This window comes from Protomyctophum bolini (genome assembly GCF_963924005.1).
Source record: "Protomyctophum bolini genome assembly, chromosome: 7".
Lineage (NCBI taxonomy): Eukaryota > Metazoa > Chordata > Actinopteri > Myctophiformes > Myctophidae > Protomyctophum > Protomyctophum bolini.
The window spans coordinates 4218501-4233342 of NC_137868.1; the positions used below are offsets into that span (position 1 = coordinate 4218501).

Consider the following 14842-nt stretch of genomic DNA (forward strand, 5'->3'; position numbering starts at 1 on the left):
CAGGCTTGTGTAACACCAACATACAGTGCATTACAGTAGTCAAGTCGGGTTGAAATAAAAGCATGTATGAGACGTTCAAAATCATAAAAAGTTACAGCAGACTTGACTTTCGCTAAAAGTCTCTAAAAATATGAACGTCAAATAAATAAATAAAAATCACACCCGTGTGAAGTGAGGGGCGCGCGTATCATCATACAAAAATGTCATTCGAGCCAATCACAATTCAGCTTGTCTTCACTTTTCTGTCCTCACTTTTGTCTTCAATGTTTGTTTTTACACAAACGCAGAAAGCTGGGCATAGGCCCTCATAAAACTGTAACATAACGATACATGCCTATAGCCTATAATATAGGCTATAGGCATGTATCGTTATGTTACAGTTCCATTTGAGGACCGAACCTTTTCACAATAGGTAGGCCTATAGGCCCTATAGGCCTACCTATTGTGAAAAGGTTCGGTCCTCAAATGGAAACAAATAAAATAATTCAGCAGTGCATCGACAGCTGTAAACCTTGTAACAGTCAGCTGGTATTGACGATATTCAGGCCGTGGCGATCTTGCAAGGTCTGCAAGGTGCTAACTAGGTGCAACTTCCAATAGCCAGCCCATTCATCCAAACAGAAAAGTCCTATCTGATTGCATGATTAAACCATGTTAAACTCACCAATATTGCAGCTGTAGCCTACGACACATGTTAGTGTCAGAGTTTGGGAGTGCTCGTTGGATATCACTCAACAGCCCATGTGTACCACCTGTTGTGAATCTGCACATAATGCAGGAGGCAGCAGGCGGTTGCTTTAGTGAAAACAATTGCTTCCAAAGTCCAATACTTAAAAAAAATCACCTGTTAGGAATTTATTGCAAGGAAGTATAGCTCATAACAAGTCTACGGTGGATTTTTATGGATTTTTATGCAACAAACACTTTGCAGATAGAAAGAGGATAATTCAAGCATTTCGCACAGCTGCAATTTTGGTGAGTTTAATACAATCGGATAGGACGGATGGAGCCATTCTTTTGTCATGTGTTTGAGACAATATCCGTTACCATTATGGACAGAACCTTTTTACTTGACATTTAACCACTTGCACAGATTAGCATCCCTATTCTGGGGAGGAACAATTTGCCCCAAAATAGCCGATCTACAAGCTCACAACGTGTCACGTTGTGACGCGTAGCGAGCGTAGATCTGCTATTTTTGGTGAAGGGACTTTGTTTACTGTTGATTGAAAGTAAATCACACTACGAGTTTGTTTAACTGCTCTAAACAAGCATTAAAAAGTCTGTAGACTTGGCTGCCACATGACGTAATTGCAAAAGCCAGGCGGTGGAAGGGTGCCAGGCACGGACTTGTGTGGGACAAGCACAGGAACTCCTGAACAGAGTAATGAATTGCATTTTTATAGCGCTTTTCCAAGTGCTCAAAGCGCTTTACAATGGTTCATTCATTCATACATTGGGAGGTGAAGCGGCGAACAGTCGACGCCAGCGTCCTCACTTCCCACATTCACACACCGACGGTGGCGAGCTCACACCGACCAACTCATTGGAGGCAATGTAGGGTGCAGTGTCTTGCCCAAGGACACTTTGACATGTGGACAGGAGGAGCCGGGATTCAAACCGCCGATCCAGGGATCATTGGATGACCTGCTCTCGAGAGTGGAGTTAGAGTGTGCCAAGGTTGGCCTTTAGGCTAAATGCCAAGAAGACTGAGGTTATCACCTACAACATCTCACCGGAACCTCCGGCAGGAGGCACTGTGCTGAAGGAAGTCAAGGACTTCAAGTCTCATTGGTCAACTCAACCGAGCAAGGTCTGGTAGTGAGGACGGCACTTGCATGGAGGGCAGAGCATGGAACGGCATGGCCAGCGTATGGAACTCCAACCTCCCCCGCCCAAATCAAACTCGGCTTCTTCTACGCAACAGTGGAGTCTGTCTCTTCTACACGGCAGTGAATGCTGGACCCTGAAGCCTGCAGTCCTACAGTCTCTAGATGGGTGCTACACCAGAATGTTGCAATGTGCAGTACTTAACATCAGCAGAGTGTTACCAACGAGATTCTGTATGAGGGAATACTGTACCAAGGGTGAGCCAGAAAATGGCAGCCAGGAGGGGGGGCAGCTCTCTGTGGGCTGGAGGCGGGGCTCCTCCTCGCCCGGGCCGGGGAGGCAGCTGGTTAATCACGTCACGTCTCCGTGGTCGTGGTGTCGTCGTGGAGCTGGAAGAGGTCCCTCATGTCCAGCATGGCCCGGCGGATGTGGGCGCCGAAGCGGTGCGAGTCCGTCTCGGGGCTGGAGTGCTTGCTGGACACGTGGAAGTTGACCAGGTCCTCGCCCACCACCACGTAGGACACGCCGTAGCCGTCGTCGGCCACGGGGCCGAAGCCGCCGCCCAGCGACACGTGCTCGGGGTGGGCCGCCAGGTGGCGCTGCGTGGCGGGCTGCAGCGGCGTCTGGCTGGTGGACAGCCGCCACGGCTCCGACAGCACCTGGCGCAGGAACGGCGAGTCGGCGCCCAGGTACCGGGAGACCACGTAGAGGCAGAAGAGGTGGCGGTCGATGCCGCGGCCCGTCATGGCCGCGCGGTACATGGCCTGGTGCTTCTCGGCCGCGAGCCTCAGCAGCGCCAGGCGGCGCGCGGCCGCGACCGCCGCGTCAGTGCCGTCGTCGTCGTCGTCCATGGCGCGCACGAAGGCGCACGTCTCGGCCGTGCAGGAGCGCACCGTCTCCGTGCGGCCCTCCAGGAAGAGGCGCGTCATGGCCGACTCGTACGTCAGGCAGAAGGCGCCCGTGTCGCGGCGGTGCGCCAGCTGCAGGGCGATCTGCACGAAGGCGTCGGGGCTGAGGCCGCGGCGCTTCATCAGGCCCTTCCCGAAGGCGTCGAAGGGGAAGACGTGCGCGTCCACGTCGTCCGCCAGGCGCCGCGCCACGGCCAGCGAGCCGCGGATGGCCTGGCGGCACTCGGCGTGCAGGTCCCAGCGGAGGCGCTGGGGCGGCGGCAGCGCGGGGTGGGGCGCGCCGCGGCAGTGGCCGTCCGCGGCGTAGCCCAGCCCGCCGGCCGGGTCGGGGTCCAGCGAGAGCACGTGCTCCCAGAGGTGGCCCACCACGGGGGCGTCGGCCCACGAGTGCTCGGCGTTGAGGCCCATGGTGCCGTTGGCGAACACCACCAGCGTGAAGGACTTGTCGAACCAGCGGTCGTGGCACTTCCCGTGCAGCAGCGCCTTGGCGAAGGCGTCCAGCGAGCGCACGGGGTCGCCGGCGTCGAAGCACTGCTCCGTGTCGTCGAGCGTCACGAAGAACGCCGCCTTCTCCACGGCGTCCAGCGAGCGGCGGTTCACGCCGCGCGCAAAGTGGGCGCGGCGCGCCGCGGCCCACGGCGCCCGCTCGCCCGCCGTGAGCGCCGCCAGGAACTCCTCGCCGTCGGCCGGCGGCGACTCGTCCGCCAGGATGCGGGCCATCTGCTGCTCGATCTCCCGCGGGTGCAGCAGCCGCCCGTCGTAGAAGAGCGTCACGCGGAAGTAGCGCCCGCGGTGGTACACGGCCACGTGGCGGCTCTCGGCCACGTGCTGCACGGCGTCCGCCTCCGCGCCCGGCACCCGCGTGGTGTTGAACATGCGCTCGTACTGCGCCGAGCACGTGGGCACGGCGCCCCCTGCCACCATGAGCGGCGCCACCGCCGCGCGGTCCAGCGCGCGGCGGTACAGCATGATGGCGTGCACGGCGTTGCCGGCGCGCGCCGCCTGCACGCGCGTGGGGAACACGTACAGGAAGTCCATGGCGTAGTAGTTGCTGTTGACCATGATGGGCGCGCGGCCGCGCAGGTACACGTACTCCTCCCACCAGTCGCTCACATAGTTGCTGGCCCACCAGGCCTTGAGGCGCAGGTAGCGCTGCAGCCGCGGCGCCAGGCCGCGCTCGAAGGCGCCGGCCAGCGCCGCCATGCGCGCGTACTCGCCGTCGGCCAGCAGCGGGCGCACCGACTCCAGGTAGCGGCGGCAGGTGTCCGCCACGGCCGGCACGGGCAGCCGCGGCAGCGACGTCTGGAAGCTGTACAGCATGGGGGCGGAGCCGCCCGAGAGCAGGCGCACCGCCAGCACCCAGAGGCGCGTCCCCCACGGCGGCGGGGCGCCGTGCGGGGCCTCCATCCAGCCGTGCCACGAGAGCATGCCGCGCAGGGCGGACCGCGCCGCCAGGACCGCGCCCACCCACAGCCCCGCGCCCACCAGGGCCCCGCCCAGCGCGCGCCGCACGTCCGCCGACACGCGGGGACACCACGCCGCGACGACGGCGCCCGGCAGGCGCCGGGCCAGCGCGGCGCACAGGCCCAGCGAGGGGTCGGCCACGCGGCGGTAGCGGCAGCAGCACACGTAGCACGCCACCACCGCCGCCAGGCCGGCGGGGCTGCCCGGGTACGCGTCGGTCATCAGGCCGTTGCGGAAGCGGACGAAGCGCTTCTTCCACGAGTAGACGCCCGACAGGTAGATCTGACGCAGCGCCTCGTTGTTCCACTGGCAGTCGATGCCGTCGCCCGACACGGTGAAGTGGAAGGCCACCGCTTGGCGCGCTTCCGCCATTTTGCTGGGTCGATTATAACAGAAGCCCGGCCGGCTGCCCCTTAGGGATGTGCTGGCGGATCCGTACGGCTTGCCGAGGAACCGGGGCGGCCGATGCGAAAACTCTGTAGAAAACCTCCGCCGCTGTTTAACTTAGAATGGATCCTAATGCTCCGGAGATGCTTGCTGGGCCAGGGGACGACGTGAGGCGAGATGAAAGGGTCTTCTGGGCTTCCCATAGCAGGCCTACGAGCGTGAAACACAACGCATGGTGGTCGTCGTCGTGAGCAGCGGGAGATCAGCGTACCGGGCGTCGGCGCGTCGGTATTTCAGGGGTTCAGTCAGTGACGTCAAGTCATCTGTGATGATGTCATAGCGGCGCGCTGTGATGATGTCAGCACTTTTTTCTTGCCGAAAATATAAACACAATTTTATTCACAAAAAGTGAAAGAAAATCACACTCGTATATGAAGTGAGGGGAACTCTTATTATACATCATCATATACATGCTCTTATTGTATACAATATCTCTCCCAGTCCATATAGGGATATATATCCCTTTGGTCTAGTGGTTATACGATGTTGGACTTAAACGCGGGAGGCCTGAGTTTGAGTCCTGGGCGTTACACGTACGTGCATTGTGAGTGTTCTTTATCCTGTATTTCAAAGTAGGCTATATTTGACTAAACACTAAATTAAGACAAATTAGGTCGAAATAATAATAATAATAACAGTCTGAAATAAAACAGGCAACAGTAGTAATTCAGATTCTGAAGGATGATGCCAACATATAGATAGCGTTCTATGTGGACATACATAACATAGCACACTATTGACCATTTTCTAGACCACGGCCATGTTTCCATCAGAGTTTGGAAGCACTCGTTTTCAGTAAAGCAACGTCCTGCTGCCTCCTGCATTAAGTGCTGATTCAAAACAGGTGGCAGTTGAGTGATATCTAACGAGCACTTCCAAACTCCAGCTAAAAAATTATCACCTGCAAGGACACAAAGTAACTTTTATTTATTTATTTGACAGGGACAAAGCTCATTAATCAACATGTCAGTTTTCACATCAATGTAAATGGGCCAGATAAGAGTTAGCCAAAGCTAAATTTAATCTGTAGTCCCTGCTGGGCAGGCTCTTAAAAAATTAATGATAAAAGAAAGACAGAGTGTAGGCCTATATGGTGCCCGCACACAACAACACCATGCGTTGATGCCACTCATAACATGTCTGCAGTGGATTCTTATGAAACAAACACTTTGAGGATATAGAAAGAGAATAATGCAAGCTTTCCGTACAGCTGCAGAGCTGTAGAGTTTGACGTTGTTTAATACAATCTGATTAGGACTTTTCTGTTTGGATGAATGGGCTGTCATTGGAAGTTGCACCTATAGGTAGTACTAGCACCTTGCCATTAAATTATATGGTAAGATGGCCGTGGTCTGCATATGGAGAATAGTGTATACTTCATAGTTTCATTATACAGATATTGTACTGAAGGATGTTAGGTTATTTTTGTTAACAAGTGGGATTGAAAGATCGGCTGTTTGTCAGTAATAAAACCTTTAAAATTACATACTGGACATGAGGCAGACTTGCAGGTGAGAAAAAAAGTTTAATGTCTTCCAGGCCTGGACACAACATAACATAAGTGAAATAACTGAAGAAAAGCAAGAACTCAAAATAAAAAAATTAAACTGAGAGGTACTGGTGTCAACCTCTCCCCATGGCAGCCCAATCTCTACTGAGCCATTTCCCCTTTATATAGACTCCTGACTCCACCCAGCAACACCCAAGATGCCCCCCCCCCCCCTAAAGCAATCAATCAGAGCTATCTTCAGGCAATCAAGGCAGCTTCCCAATTACAGCATCTGCATAGATAAACACAAGTATATTAGATTCACATGTCACAGCAGAATGTGCACCTTCTGTGGGACTGAGATCAACCTGTTACAAATACAATACAATGAATGTGTATTGTTGAACAGCATTATTACTCTGACAGAGGCTGCTCTGTCACATTCTTAGCTTACTTATATGATTGTTGATGACAATTTTGTATAGTATTTTTATGTAATACCATGTGTTGTTCTTGCTTGCTGTAAATTGCTCTGAATTAAGAGTGTCTGCTTTATGCCTAAATTGTTGTAATTGTAAATTGTGACATTGGCAGATCTCGCTCCAGATGCATTAAGTAGCACTTACACGGGTTTGTCACTAGAGGGCGGCATATGAATAGATGTCGACGTCGTGCTCTATCGTCCCATGGATTTATTTATGCATATTAAACATATTTAACACTGTACTATACTGGCTGTTTACAACCATCATTTATTCTGCCATGTATGTATGGAATGTCTGCCCTATAAGATACATGCAATGCCACGACGAATGCATGTTGTAGGTTGTTAGCAGAATAAAACCATGCAATATTTACCAATAATTATTTACATTACAGACAAACAAGTACAAATTAAAGTCCCTTTTCAGGAGAAAAAAACCCAGATCCAAAACAAAACTATGATATGTCTTAATAATTTCACAAAAATAACGTTTATAACGATTAATATAAAAATAACCCGGTCTGTAAGTTATACGTAACATAATAGCATTAAATGGAATACAATAGGATTAAACTGTCTGATTTAGGACTAATTTACCTAACTTTACTCTTGACTTAGGCAACAAAATAAATTGGCTTAAGTCACAAAAGTATGTGACATTGCTATAATTTAGCTATTGAAAAATAACAGATCTACAAGCTCATAGCGCGCCACCGCTATTTTCGAAAAACCGTTAAAATGTGCCTCAAATCTTTCAGAAAATTGTCATGATTTAGATTTTTTTTTATTTTTTTATTTCGACGTCAGGCCTGAATGATAGGCCATTTTACTAAAAGAGGCAGGATCAGCATGCTCCTTTGCAATTAGCACTGACAGTGTCATGAGGAGCATGAGACTTATGCAAAAATAAACTTTCTTTCAAGAAGGTGACGTCATAAATTATGACTCATAATAAGCCGACAACATGACAACACTGGCCTTTGTTATGTTGAAAAGGCCTCAAGGGTTCACTTGAAAGCAGGGATGGGAATCTCAGCGTGTGATTCTAACTATAAGGTTAAAAATGCTGACAGACCGGCTGAACCTGTAAAGCAGATCACTCTCCCGTGTTGTCTGCATGGGTGAGGTGAGGAGTGGAAGACAATGATATCAGTTGAGCATAGTTGTCATTCACTCACAGTAGACGGATATCTGTGTTGTCTAGGTGAGGTGAGCACTATCAATGTGATAGGAACGTAGGGTGACCAGATGTCCCTCTTTGCGTTTCCAAGACTATTCAGGCATCTCACAAATTGAGACCCTGTCCCACATTGTGACTGACGGGCATCAGTGTTCAACTTGAGACCCTGTCCCACATTGTGACTCAATTTGAACACTGATGCAATTGCCTGCCAGTCACAATTTGTGACTGGCAAATCTCTCTCATTGTCTCTTCCTGCAAGATGTATATATTTTTAAGCCTGTTAAAATAGCATAAAAAAAATAAAAAAAAGCATGAAATGTGAGACACAAGAGGAGTTTATAAATGATAGCCAATAGGCCTATGGTCGAATATGACATCAAGGCATTTAATAGCATCTCAAGTAGTGAGTTGCTAACCCGGTACTCCAGTATCGCTTGTGTGGGACAAGTGGGATGGGGGGACGGATGGGGGGACGGATGTCCCACACAAGCGATACTTCTGTCCCTCAAATGAACAGTTTGGATCTGCAGGTCACCCTATAAGGAAGTGACAGTAGAGCAGTCACTCACAGTAGACAGATATAATATCGTGGCAGTGGTGGAAGACATAATTATACAACCAGGTTATATATTTAAGTGAAAGTAGCAATGCCACAATATTAAAAAAAACTCTGTTACTCTGTTAGGCCTACAGGTGTTCCAAACATGGACTTGAGTTAAAGTATATGAAAGTATTTAGCATCAAATTATGTACTCCAATTAAAACAAAACAACACAACAGCCCTTACTACAAGCTATTTTCAAATAGCGTAAGTACAGATTGTACATGCACAGCTTTTAATGTATGAACAATTTAAATATATATATATATATATCGGGAAGAAACCTCCTAACGCCAAAATGTTAATTTTTCAGGAAGTTTAAAATGTTAATTTTTCAGGAAATAAAAAATGTAAATTTTTCAGGAAATTGAGAAAACAAAACAATACTGCCTCATCAGAGAGAGAGAGAGAGAGAGAGGGGGGGGGGGAGCGGTGGTGGAGTTAGTTGCTTTAGCAGACAGTTTGAGGGTCCAATGGAGTGTTAAGAGGTTTTGTCCAAAGTGTTTTCTACTACTTTCCATTGGTTCAATATTTTCAAAACAACACACAGACATAAAGGGTGTTCAATAGCACTGAGTTATGAAAAAAATAAAAATAATCAAAAACCTCAAAAATGGAGTTAGGAGGTTTCCTCCTGACAGCAACGAATATATTAATGCGTTATTGTTTGCGTGCATGTGTGTGTGTGTGAGAGAGAGAGAGAGAGAGAGAGAGAGAGAGAGAGAGAACACAGGCGTACACACACAGAGACAAACTTGCAGTGTTCTCATCAACATGACTTTACTTCCTACAGCATAATTTACTTCCTACAGCATAATGAAGACGGATACATTTGTGAAAAAATATAAAACAATAGAGATGCACTGTGTGTGTGTGTGTGTGTGTGTGTGTGTGTGTGTGTGTGTGTGTGTGTGTGTGTGTGTGTGTGTGTACTGTATGTGTACTGTATTGTGTACTGTAGAAAAGCCTCCGTCACACACCGGTCTTCATCGGGTCGCTTCAAAGATCCCACACAGCTTTCTGCAAAGCGAGCAAACAAACAAAAGAAAACACATGGTTAGATGCAGTAATCGATAAGTAAAAGTATCAATACTGCAAAGTACAAATGCGCCTCCGCTACAAGTAAAAGTCTGGAATTCAACATAATATTACTACTTGAGTAAAAGTACAAAATGTATTGGTATCAGACTATCAAACTTAACCCATTCTGACCTGAGATCAGATTCTAAAAATGTCAGTCGTTCTTCGATTTTTCAAAAATTAGCAGACCTACAAGCTCGTATCGCGCCACTCGGTGGCGCGATACGAGCTTGTAGATCTGCTATTTTTTCAATAGCTAAAGCATAGCATAATGCCAAAATGGATTAAAGTAGCTCGTAACAAAACGAGATCCAATTCACTCTGTTCCAGTAAAGTTTTAAAATGCCTTTTATTTTAACCCATTCAGGATAATACTTTAGCTATTGAAAAATAGCAGATCCACAAGCTGGTAGATCTGCTATTTTAGAATATACTGAATATTCTGTATAATTTATGTTCTGTATACTGTATACTGTAAATACTGTATTTTCTTTCAGAGCAAACGTTTTTAACTCAAATCTTTGCTTCTGGGGGGGGGGGGGTCCCTGGAACAACATATTTTCAGATGCGGGTCCGCAGCCAAATACAGATAGTTCTGCGGGTCCTTGAACACCACTGACGTAGAAACATAGGCCTCATTTTACGCTCTCAAGAGTTAAATTATTGCCACACATCTTATTTACAAGTCTACACAATTCAACGTTTGCCCTGCGTCTGCTGTTATCTCTGGTACATCAATACAGCATGGAAATGTGGACGAAATCTTGTCCAACGACAACAACAAAATACTTGTCTAATCGTTCTTGGATCTGAGAGGCTATAAATCTCATCAAATGGTGGCCCGGCCGTCGTGGCTCAGAAATAAATAATGGTCCTTAAAATTGACATGAAAACCTGCACTGCCTTTCTTAAACCGACATATAGGACATGCTACTGTATGAAGCTCTCTCATTTAGACACAAAGCTACTGAACAATATTTCACGAGAGGGTGTGGTGGTTTAACGTGATTATTGCCACGACAGTGATCGACGTGGTCAGGAACGAGACGAAGTCACAAGCATCATGCTTGTGACTTCCGAAGGGCTGTATTTTGTGTGTCTTAAGTACCAGGTCTTATTCCCTATAACTTGAGTAAACTAAAGACCTGGAGGCGTGGTCAATGCTCTTTGGCCACTCAGAATAGCCAAATGGCATTGACCACGCCTCCAGGTGTTTAGTTTACTCAAGTTAGGGAATAAGACCTGGTATTTAAGACACGCAAAATACAGCCCGAAGTCACAAGCATCACTATATGTCTCACACATGAGACATAGGTAGACACATAGGTATAGGCACGGACATTGCTGGTTGTAGGAGTGGTTGCACCACTCAAAAACATAGGTGTGTTCCAGGTTAGTCAGTGGGTAATCGACGAACATTTTTCATCTTAGATTTAGTCGACAAAAGCAACAATTGGTTGCACAACGTGCGTGTGCACAACGTGCGTGCGTGGCATGCGTGCGTGCGTGGCGTGCGTGCGTGCGTGGCGTGTGTGCGTGCGTGGCGTAAGTGGCGTGCGTGTGTTGAAGTCTTACCGCCCCTCCTCGTTGGCCTTGCCTACGAAGGCACAGACAGCTCTGTCTCGGTCCAGGATGCTCTGCTTCAGGGTCTGGATGTGTTCTTGGGCCGTCTTCTTCTCCTGCTCAAAGTCAGCTGCACAAAAACCAAACCACCACAACACAGTCTTGGTAAATAAACGGTGCATTTATTTTATATAGCACTTTACATAGATTGTGCAGCACGTACCACACCTGCATCTCATCGGGTAGCAGTTAAGGGGTTCTTACTCAATTAGGACACTTAACCCATTCTGACCTGAGATCAGATTCTAAAATTGTCTTCTACATCCCGACAGTTTTCTGAAAAAGCTATGTTTCTACGTCAGTCGCTCTTCGATTTAATTTTTTTTTAGCAGACCTACAAGATAGCAATTTGATTGTGCCTTGATTGTTACAGTACCGGTGTGTTGTTTGATATTTTTAGTTTGATATACTTTGTAGTTTATTTGTCTTGTAAAGCACTTTGTGCTGCACTTGTGTCATGACAGGTGCTCTATAAATAAAGTTTCTTATTATTATTATTATTATTATTACTGCTTATGATCCTAGATGACTATTTCTATGATCTATTACCATGTCTCCTGGATTAAGAGTGTCTGCTAATATAAATGCCTAAATTGTAAATTGTCATCCTCTCGATTTTCTTCAATACCAAATTATCCCCAACATGTTTTCTGAAGTATGTTTTCTGAACACATCCCCAACATGGGGAGTATGTATTCTGAACACATCCCCACGTGTTCCTGTGTGTGTGTGTGTGTGTGTGTGTGTGTGTGTGTGTGTGTGTGTGTGTGTGTGCGCGCGTGTGCATGTGCGTGTGCGCGTGCGTGTCTTACATTTGAGTTCATCGAGCTTCTCTGTGGCCGCTTGCAGCTTCTCTCCAGCCTCCATCTGTGGGGGGGAGGGGGAGGGGGATGGGGGGGGACAGGTCAAAGGTCAGGTTCCATCCAATCAGCAGTGAGTACTTAGACGTAGTTATAGTGCAAGTCATTCTGGACGGGAACCCCTTCATGTCATACTTTAGCTATTGAAAAATAGCAGATCTACAAGCTCATAGCGTGGCACGTTGTGTGGCACTATGAGCTTGTAGATCTGCTATTTTTGAGAAAAAGTGAAAATGTAAATAATATATATTCTTTCACCGTGAACGTTTTTACCTCATATCAACAACATATTTCCAGATGGGGGTCGGTGACCAATTACATATATTCTTTGGGGTCCTTGACATGAAATAGTTTGAGAACCACTGACACATATATAGCATTTGTAGAATCTTGTCTCAGATTGACGCAGAAAACTGTGAACTTGCACTAAACCCTAAATGGGTTAAAAGTAGCAAATTACTCGGTCGTTTATGCAGAACTTCCCATTTCAGATCTATTTTATAATGGTGATTTGCCACGCTGTTCGAAAGCAGCATGTGTGGACAGTGGGAGGTTAAAAAAAAGAAAAAGAGGAAGACAAAAATGTTCCTATACTCAAAGGCGTTTCCCGAAATCAAACAAAGCATTCCGCTTTGTTTGTTCTCTTCTCTTTATGGCCCGGTATCCCCCCCCCCCTCCCCCTCCCCTCCCCTCCCTTCCCCCCCCCCCTCCCTCCCCCCCCCCTCCCTCCCCTCCCCCCCCCCCCCCCCCTCCCTTCCATTCTCTGACACCTGATACTGTACAGCTATTTTGTTTAGGAAAGCATTCATATGCAGAGCTATTTATGTCTCTGTCGCTTCCTCACTCCCCGTGTGTCTGAATCTCTCTCTCTCTCTCTCTCTCTCTCTCTCTCTCTCTCTCTCTCTCTCTCTCTTAACAAAAGTCCTAAAAGTTTTCAGAAAGATCCATGTTTCTATATCAGTGGAGCTCAAAGTTTTAATGTGAAGGACCCCAACAATTATTATTATGTAACAGACAAAGGGCCCGATCGATCTGTGTCGCTTCATATAATACAGCATATTTGTTTTCACGTATAACCACTTATTACAGATCACAGATATGGACTGTATATATAGGAGCCAAAATGTACATTTTGTTTGTTGATCTTATCTTAGCTCCTGCTGTGTGTCTGCTAATGTCAGCTGTGTGTGTCTGGGCACTAGTGGCATTCAGTGAGAGAACATTAACAATGGGGGTGAGCTCTATAGGCTCAATATTTTTCTGTTGACCGTTTATCTGCGTTTATCTACGTTTAATCAATACCTACGTTTTCATTTATCAACATTTTCAGTACAGTTTTAGACCTTTTTCTTAATAAATCACCTTCTGGATTTGATTGGAAACGCGCCGTACAGTCCCTGCCGACAGCGCAGCCTCTCATACAGTAGCACTACTTATTATGATTCGATGGGAAGAAGCAGTCGCTACAACAACATGGACAGTAGTAAGACTTAACCCATTTAGACGATTTTAATGTCTTCAAAATCATGACAGTTTTCTGAAAACCCTACGTTTCTATGTCGTAGGTCGTTCTCAAACATTTTCATGTCAAGGATCCCCAAAAATATATGTATTTGGCCGCCGACCCCCATCTGAAAATATGTTTTTCCAGGGACCCCCCCCAGAAGCTAATATTTAAGTTAAAAATGCTTCGCTGTGGGAAAGAATATATATATATATATTCAAAGATTTGCACACATTTTGATGATTTTTCAAAAGAAAATAGCAGATCTCCAAGCTCATAGCGCGGCACTCTGCTATTTCTCAACAGCTTAAAAGTTTAAAATAATTGTTTAACCCATTCTGGGCGGGAACCCCTTTTTCGTGTTAGCATTATGTTATAATTTAGCTATTGAAAAATAGCAGATCTACAAGCGCGCCACCGAGTGGCGCGCTATACGAGCTTGTACTAGGTCTGCTATTTTTGAAAAATCGAAGAACGACTGATAGAAACATGGCTTTTTCAGAAAACTGTCAGGATGTATAGAAGACATTTATAGAATCTGATCTCAGGTCAGGATTGTTTACCGCCCTCGGGTCCTAAACGGTGTGTGTGTGTACCTTCTGTTTGTTGCAGACCTGGATGCCGTCCTCCAGGCTGTTCCTCTCCTTCACCATGTCGGTCTTCTTCCTGGACAGCTCGTCTCGCTTGGCGTTCAGAGGGTTCAGCGTGTTCCTCAGGTCCAGGATCTGAGTCTTCGCCCCCACGATGGCCGCCTCCTTCCGCTTCACCTCCAGCTGGTCCTGCATGCATGGGACGAAAAGGACACGTTAAACAAGATGCGTGGCTGCCTCCTTAACATATATGTTAATGACGTTTAGGAGCTTTAGAACACTTTCCTGGGGGTCTTTATGTGTGTAATATGTGGTTTTAGATATTTTAGATTGTAGCAGTGAGCCCAGTGTCTCTGATGTCATGGACACTGGGCTCACTTCCTTCCTGGACTACATGTTGTCTCAGTAAGACAGCTCTCCCCCCTATCCACAAGGAGGAGCAGTGCACCAAAGAAGTATGGGAATTGTAGTCCAGGAAGGTAGTGATCCCAGTGTCCATGACATCAGAGACACTGGGCTCACTGCTACAATCTAAAATAGCTAAAACCACATATTACACACATAAAGATCTCCAGGAAAGTGTTCTAAAGCTTCTAAACGTCATTAACATATATTTTTTTGCAAAAAGTGTCCCTTTAAGGGCCTTGCAAACATGAAGCGAGGAACGCAGGCGTTGCTGCCTGTATCAACGACAGGTCTCCTCCAGGTCTGTCGCAACAAATGCACGGGACCACGCTCACGTAAATAGGCGTGCGTTGTCGCACTGCGACTTCTAAGTT

At 47.3% G+C, this 14842-nt stretch overlaps 2 protein-coding genes and 1 long non-coding RNA gene across 3 annotated transcripts in view; all 3 read right to left on the reverse strand.

Moving 5' to 3' along the window:
* Positions 1-2186: 2186 nt before the first annotated feature.
* Positions 2187-4574, reverse strand: LOC308317967 (carnitine O-palmitoyltransferase 1, liver isoform-like; the record flags this gene model as incomplete). The annotated part of the gene is made up of 1 exon (XM_080767313.1): positions 2187-4574. The coding sequence occupies one exon, from the start codon at positions 4572-4574 to the stop codon at positions 2187-2189; it is 2388 nt and encodes a 795-aa protein (XP_080623439.1).
* Positions 4575-9185: 4611 nt separating this feature from the next.
* On the reverse strand, positions 9186-11178 carry LOC308319036. The gene is made up of 3 exons (XR_013964415.1): positions 11062-11178; positions 9383-9426; positions 9186-9349 (listed from the first exon to the last, which is right to left on the reverse strand). It is a non-coding gene; the product is annotated as an uncharacterized lncRNA (long non-coding RNA).
* A 70-nt stretch (positions 11179-11248) lies between these two features.
* Positions 11249-14842, reverse strand: part of LOC308317968 (uncharacterized protein) — a gene marked incomplete at its 3' end in the record, with an annotated part of 4812 nt that continues 1218 nt past the window's right edge. Inside the window, exons 2-4 of the mRNA XM_080767314.1 lie at positions 14070-14252; positions 11922-11976; positions 11249-11277 (exon numbers count right to left, since the gene is read on the reverse strand). Of these exons, the coding sequence (XP_080623440.1) occupies positions 11249-11277; positions 11922-11976; positions 14070-14252 (267 nt within the window). The remainder of the gene's footprint in view (positions 11278-11921; positions 11977-14069; positions 14253-14842) is intronic.